The sequence below is a fragment of the Terrapene carolina genome, unplaced genomic scaffold, assembly GCF_002925995.2.
Source record: "Terrapene carolina triunguis isolate 2854851 unplaced genomic scaffold, T_m_triunguis-2.0 Scaffold58, whole genome shotgun sequence".
NCBI classification, from domain to species: Eukaryota; Metazoa; Chordata; order Testudines; family Emydidae; genus Terrapene; species Terrapene triunguis.
The window spans coordinates 79,517,852-79,525,580 of record NW_020664409.1 but is presented as its reverse complement, the minus strand read 5'-3'; the positions used below and the strand labels follow the sequence as shown (position 1 = coordinate 79,525,580).

Below are 7,729 nucleotides of genomic sequence, written 5' to 3'. Positions count from 1 at the left end.
GAGGTCTTAAAGAACCAGCCAAAGAGTAGCAGATCCTCAATATTGCTACAAGCCACATAATGTAACCAAAAGGCAAAATACATAGGCTCTCCCATTTCAGAGAGATAATGGGTCTCTCAGATATACCATGGAGATGAAAGCAGTATAAATAACCTGAATAGAACAGAATAGAGGACAGACAGAAGGACACCAATGGTGCCCAGCATGGAGTGCCCCAGTAGGAAGGCGTGCCCAAAAGGAAAGGAGTATGAACAGTTGTGTTGAGAGGAACCCCCATGCACAGAATTTCAGTGGCAAGTGCAGAATAAAGGTAACAACTCAGAATGTGTCTTCTCAGCTAAAAATATAAATAATTTAAGAATTTTTTTAAATTATTCTTGTCCACTGAATTTGTGCATTCAGCTTTCACTTTGTATCCTCACTCTATCTTCAGACTGAAATATCCCAGAGTGTTTTGTGCACTATTATTATGGCACTTCACACCTTCAGATATGCAAAGTATTATGTGATGTTTCCAAGCAAACAGCAAGATACAACCAACTTGCTGTCAGCTCCCATCTGCAGGTGGTGATCTGCTATTGGAGGAGCAGAACAGGAGTGAGGGGAGTGTCCCAATGCAGGAGAAATGAGATGGTGCACTGAACCACCAAAGTAACAGCCTCAGAGGAGGTGATACTTTTTCAGATGCTGCCAAACTCAACCACCTTCTCATCCTCATAACTTGTGCTCTTCTTTTGTGTCCTGCACTCCGTACATTTTTTGCCATGATAATGAGAAACCACAGTAAAAAAAAAAAAAAAAAAAAAGGCAGCAAGAGAAGAGAGCACCAGGGCCTGAGGGCTTCAGAAAAGCTCCCCCCCCCCCCATACATCTTGGTACTGTATTATAATTTCCATTAAAGAGATGGGGGTAAAGAAGAACAGACAGAGGAAGACCCTACCACACGCAACAGAGAGGACGGGGCCTCTATCTGAAGCACCAGTTAGTTATCGCTTGTCCTGACGACAACATATCACTCTGAAATGGCATAGCTCAGGTGTAGGCAACCTATGGCACGCGTGCCAAAGGCGGCACGCAAGCTGATTTTCAGTGGCACTCACACTGCCCGGGTCCTGGCCACCGGTCCGGGGGGCTCTGCATTTTAATTTAATTTTAAATTAAGCTTCTTAAACATTTTAAAAACCTTATTTACTTTACATACAACAATAGTTTACTTATATATTATAGACTTATAAAGAGACCTTCTAAAAATGTTAAAATGTATTACTGGCACACGAAACCTTAAATTAGAGTGAATAAATGAAGACTCGGCACACCACTTCTGAAAGGTTGCCGACCCCTGGCGTAGCTGAATGCAGCACTCCCTGTCAATCAATGACAGAAAGCACTGTATTAAGTGCTGAGTTCAGACCTGACAACACTCATTCCAAGCGGTGCTATGTCCAGCTACACTGCTCCAGTGCAGCACAACGTGCATAGGAGGATGGGACACACAGAGAGGAAAGACACAGACAGCCAAGGAGGAAAAGATACATTCATTTCTCAACAGTAACCTCTCTAGAAGATATTAGGACTCAGGATTGACTGTGAAAGGAGTCCATGTCCAGTCCACGTTGGCTGGAAGGATGGTTGCTGAAACCTGATCCATAATACTCCAACATGGGAAGAAAGGTAGTAGTTAAATAATTTATTCTTATTCTGGTGGGAAACATAAAGCTTGTGTTTCAAACTCTGTTCTCAGGTACACTGGTGTAAATCTGGATGGATTACTCCATCGACTTCTGTGGAGTGACTCCACATTTACTTTAATGTAAATGAATGCTGAATTTGGCACTGCTCTGTGTGCATTTCCTAGAGCCCAAATGATTAACCAATGTGTTTCTGTCGAAGGAAAGTAAGCACAAAAGACTTGATTCTCCTCTCACACTAGTTTTACACTGACATCATTCAATATACACCTCTACCTCGATACAACGCTGTCCTCGGGAGCCAAAAAATCTTACCGCATTATATTGAACTTGCTTTGATCCACCGGAGTGCGCAGCCCCCCCCCCCGGAGCACTGCTTTACCGCATTATATCCGAATTCGTGTTATATCGGGTTGTGTTATATCAGGGTAGAGGTGTATTTTATGTTACTTCTGATTTACAATGGTGCAACTAAGTGGAGAATCAGGCCCCTAGAGTTAATTAAAAGGACACTGTGAATATTTTAACCCAATATTTGGTATGCATTTAAATCATTACACATATTATGGGGGCGCCCTCTGGATTCTAAATACATATCTGTACTATCTAAAAATACACTGCAATTCTTCATCCTCCCAAAGACAACAAAAGAAGTTGCTTGTGTTAGAGCCTTTAGACTGCATCCTGCCTGTTGTGTGTGAAAGTTAAAGATCCCATAGCACTTTTCATAAGAAGGAGGCTCTGCTCCAGTGTCCTTAGCCAAAATTCCCACATCCCTTGTTGCTATGCAATGTGTCAGTTGACTGCCAGCCTCCAACCAAGACAGGCTTGCATTTCATTGGTATTAGATGTATATAGTTAACCAAGTATTTTGGAACGAAATGAAAATGAAAGAAATTAGAGAGATTTAAAGTATTATAATGTCTGAAATAAAGTTTAACATTCAAGGATTGAAAAACAGTAACAATTTTTATGAAACGCAGAAAAAAGTTTGTTATTTAGCATCTAAACTGCCACTGATCCCAATCCAACTCCCAATGAATTTAATGGAAGTTAAGTCAGACCCATATTTATTTTCTACAGCATCACTATCAAAGACGTTTTGGACAAAGATGCTATAGAACACTAATTTTAAAACAGTGCTGACTTCAGCTCTTTTAATAATACAAAGAAAGGAATAAAGTTTGACAAATGTAAAATTTAAAAGTTTAGATGTTTTCACTCTTCAAGTTTCTAGCCAGCTCCACAGGGAAACAGAATTTTTAACTACTAAGCCCCCCCCCCCCCCCCCAACAGTTACAGTAAAGCAGTGTAATCACCGAGAGATATAGGGACCAATCCACGGTCCATTTATCAAACACAGCCAACTGACTGCAACAGTATGACCCTCAGTCATCACATCTTTGGCCTGGTCTACACTACGGGATTAATTCGGATTTAGCAGCGTTAATCCGAATTAACCCTTCACCCGTCCACACTACAGAGCCAGTTAATTCGAATTAAAGGGCCCTTTAAATCGATTTCTGTACTCCACCTCGACGAACGGAGTAGAGCCTAAATCGATTTTGTTAATTCGAATTAGGGTTAGTGTGGACGCACACCACCTAATTACTGTGTTTAAGTTAATGGGGTAGTGTGGCCGCACACCACCGAATTAATGTGGTTAAAAACCGAATTAAGGTGCTTAGTGTGGCCGCGCACAATCGAATTTATACAACCTGTTTCCCAAATTCGAATTATCTAAATTCGGATTAATCCTGTAGTGTAGACATACCCTTAGATTCAGAATTATAGTCTGTGGGGACAACAGGTCCTAGCCTGAGAGATACTCCAACTAGATCCAAGCAAGAGTAGTTTTCTCAGATCAAGACAGAGCAGCACATGCAGTGGTTAAGGCGTTAGACTGGGACTATATCTAGTTTCAGTTCCCAGTTCTGCCACAGACCTTCTGTACCATCTTGGCAAAGTCACAATCTCTGTGTGCCCATCTGTAAAAGACTAATAATAATACTTTCCTAAATAACGGGTATTATGAGGATACATTAATATATGCAAGGCACTCAGATACCACAGTTTTGGTAACAATATAAGAACCTGTAAAATAGGTACTAACAGCCACATAAACTGCACCATTTCGATTAAGAAGAGGCTGGCCTTACAGTTTATGTCCCAACTTCCCAGTAGGAGAAATCAAGCCATAAGTTGCCTCTTCTCAAGCATGTGTGTAAAACATTGAATTATCTTCCCTTTGAGTAATAGTAAGGGAGCTAGGCCCAGTAGAGCTTGCCTTGGATGGGGGTTCATTAAGGGCCCAGCCACTAGGAAGACAGCTGACTGAACCTAGTTACACCAAGGCTATCCTCTGAGTGTTCCATTAGCAGGCTAGGCTAGGACTGAGGTTTTAGCTGGGTTCTACAGATGATTATGGTCATTCACATTCTACACTACGAACTGCAAACTCATTGTCACTGGGACTCAAACCTTGGCTGGATTTAGAGTGGTGACATACACACGTAGGAGCCTGAGCAGCTGTTTCCTTTGACTGCATTGAAGGCCCCCTAGGAGCAATGAATATTGGAACTTGGAGCCTCCATGGATCACACTGACCAGCCCACTCAAATGGTAAGCGTATCAGATGGTTCTGTTAAGGCTGGGAGTCTGGGACTGAGATCTCTTTCAGGCTCTGCCACACTTACCCCAGGGTCACAAATCTTTCCATGCCTCAGTTCCCTATCTGTAACATTAAGATAATACTTGCATACCTCACAGGGGTTACGTGAAAAGTTGGTTAACACTTGCTCAGAGGGAGGCCACAACTAAAATAATAAATAGCAGCTATTACTGGTGACTGTAAACTGCTCCATTTGATGTCACTTAGGTATAGCCATTTGGACTCCCACAGGATACCCCCCCCTCCAAAAAAACCTGGACAAAGTACCCCCTACCCAGCCTGAGACCTCGAGGGAGTCGCAAGGACAAGTCCCGGCTAGTCGATGAGAAGGGAGATGCGGAGACATGATCTATGCCCTCCCCTCCCCTCCCCCAGCGGTATGATCTCATTTGACAGGAAGTATCTTGCTGCCCCCTCCCCCGCTCGGGCGCGCCTCTCCCACATGGATCCGGAGAGGGAGACAGAGCGGAGACGTGACAGTGACTCAGCCCGCATCGGGACTTACCCAAGGGCTGCGCCGGGAACACGCTGCCGGGGCTAGTGCACACGCAGAGCTGACACGCTCTCCATGCCGCTGGGCAGCCGCTGATCACGCGTGCCCCCGCTCGCTATTGGCCGCCGCCTCACACACCTTTGCAGCGGATTGGCCGCGGCCAGCTCCGGTCTCCCCCTACGCCGAGCTGGTGGAACCGCCAGCTGAATGGGCAGCTGCGAACAAAAAGAGGAAAATCAAGGCAGCGGCCAGAGAGCGCCTGGGGTGAAGGCTCTTGTCAACAGCTGCAGCAGCAGCAGCATCAGAGCAGCTCCCAGCCACCGCGTCTCCCAGCCGGGCCATGCTGAATTTCGCATCTTCCCTCTACCAGCCAGCTGTAAGTGCGGCTCTTCCAGCTTCCTAGTCCTGGGGGGGCTGGTGCCCAGCGAGCCCTCCCCGCATCAGGTGCACCTGGGGAGAGGTGGATGCGGGGCACGAGAAGGGGCTCAGCCCAGGGAGGATGGAGGGGGAGAGATGTTGTCTGGGGTACGATGCCACCTTTCTGGGGCGGGAGCCCCGAGAACAAGGGATTCCCTTTGGGGAGCTGCGGGAGGAGTAGCTGGGAATCCTGTGGTGGCAGAGGAGGAATCGATCTGGGGCTGAGGATACTGGGAGCTTGTGGGAATCTGGAGAGAGGATCGGGGTCTTGGGGGGAGGTGGTTGGGGAGCCTGCGGTGCGCTGCGGAGAGGGGATGGCAGAGAGGGACGCAGTCGGGGGCGGGGGGCTGGGGTAGGTTATTGGGGAGTCTGATCCGCAGAGACGGAGGCGGGGGGGGTTGGGATAGGTTATTGGGGAGCCTGATCTGCACAGAGGCAGTGGGGGGGCTGGGGTAGGTTTTGGGGGAGCCTGACCTGCAGAGAGGGGGGGGGGATTGGGGGAATGTTATTGGGGAACCTGTGGTGATCTGCAAAGAGGGAGGCAGTCGGGGGGTGGTATTGGGGAACCTGTGGTGATCTACGGAGAGGGGATGGCAGAGAGGGAGGCAGTGGGGGGGTGGTTGGGGAGGTTACTGGGGAGCGGGATGTCAGAGGGCGTCAGTCTGCGGGCGCTGGCGGGGAGAGGTTGTTGGGGGGTCCTGTGGTGAGTGGAGGGGGCACGTGGTGTGTACCGGGAGCTATGGGCGCACGCCGCTAGGATGAGGGTAGTTGGGGAGAAGCCCTGTCTGGAGGGCGGGGAGGTGGGTGGGGAGGGTTTGGTCGGGGGCGGACTGCAGTGGGGTTACGGTAAACGACTGAGGGGGGCTGCGAGGGAAAGGGGCGGGTGAGTGGGGGCTGACCGCGGGCGACGCTGGGGGATTCCCTGGGGGGTGAGACAGGAGGAAGGCGGTGGGCGAGGCTCAGGGAGGGGGATCGGAACGGGGAGGGATGAGGCTGGGACAAAACCGGTGGGCGAGGCTGCGGGGGCTGGAGGTCAGCCAGGGGGTGGGCGAGACGAGACTGGCTGAAGGCGGCGGGAGAGGCTAGGCGGCGGCGGGCGGGGCGAGGGAGTCCGTGGCCAGCTCCCGCCATGCAAGAGTCCCCGGGCAGGGCTTGTGCCTGTTGGGTGAATGGTTCTTGTGCAGCCTGGGGGCAGGGAGCGCCCTGTCTCCGTTCCCTTCAGAGCCCCCCCCCCGAGCAGCCGTGCCCCCTCCTAGGGCTCGCTTTGGTGACCCGAGCTGCGGCGCGGGAAAGCGTCGGGTGTGGTGGTGCTGAACCTCTCAGCCCCAACCCTTCGAGAGGAGGGACTGTTTCCGCCTTGTTCTCCTGGGAGCCGCGGGGGTGGACTGAGGCCGCCCTCCCGCATGTGTGGCTCTGGCCGGGCGGGAGCTGCGAGGAAGCATGCGGCTGGCTGGCTGTCAGCCTTGCCCACTGCTGCAGCAGGCGGGCTCCCTTCCTGCCTGGCGGCGGGCCCTGGCTCAGCCCCCGCCCGCTGGGGAGGGAGGCGGGGGAAGAGGGAGACCGCACGCAGCACAAGTAGGGGAAAGGTCGCCGAGCGGCAGTCCCCAGTTCCCCACGTTTCGCGACTGCCTGGGACCAGCCGCTGATCACGCTTTGTTCACATGCCTCCGCCCCAACCTCGCCTCGGCCCTGTGCCAGCCATTCGGCTTCTGAGGCCCCTGACCTTGGCGACCAATGGGCGAGAGGCGGGGGCGGTACTGCGTGGTTTGAGTGCACGGATGGAGAGAGTGAGTCACAGAGGTTCACTGAGGTGAGCGTGGCTCAAACACAGGATCCGTCTGCCAGCGAGGATCTCCGTGAGCCTCTGCTGCCTCCCTTGTGAGCCAGAGGCAGTTTTTTCCTGCGCTGCTTTTGCTCATTGATCATGTCTCTGTTAATATAGGCCAGTGCCCTATAGAATCCAACGAGGACAACCTTTCCCTAGCTCTCTCAGGGTCCATCTTCTGAGTATTGCATGTTCCATATTTTCTTGTATTTATAAAATTCAAAAATCTGCAAAACATAGGCCTTTAATAAAGCATCTATAAAACCTTACTTGTCCTGTCCCTAAGAATAATCCAGAGGCTGGTTAAAAGCTTGATCAAATAGCTCCATCTTAATGCATGCTGAAGCTCCACTAGTTTGGGCCCTAGCAAGAGCACTTTAGGCACAGCTTTCTGAGGTGTAAATTGTCCACTGAAGACACTCACCAACCAGCTCAGGCACACAAACATCTGTTTAGTATCAGAGGGGTAGCCGTGTTAGTCTGAATCTGTAAAAAGCAACAGAGGGTCCTGTGGCACCTTTGAGACTAACAGAAGTATTGGGAGCATAAGCTTTCGTGGGTAAGAACCTCACTTCTTCAGATGCTTGCTACCCACGAAAGCTTATGCTCCCAATACTTCTGTTAGTCTCAAAGGT

The 7,729-nt window shown here is 50.1% G+C and overlaps 1 protein-coding gene across 1 annotated transcript in view; it reads left to right on the top strand.

The window, feature by feature from the left end:
- The first annotated feature begins 1,470 nt into the window (after positions 1–1,470).
- Positions 1,471–7,729, top strand: part of KLF10 (Kruppel like factor 10) — an 11,604-nt gene continuing 5,345 nt past the window's right edge. The window contains exons 1-2 of the mRNA XM_026663539.2: positions 1,471–1,671; positions 4,567–5,228. Coding sequence (XP_026519324.1) covers positions 5,193–5,228 — 36 coding nt within the window. The 5' untranslated portion in view covers positions 1,471–1,671; positions 4,567–5,192. The remainder of the gene's footprint in view (positions 1,672–4,566; positions 5,229–7,729) is intronic.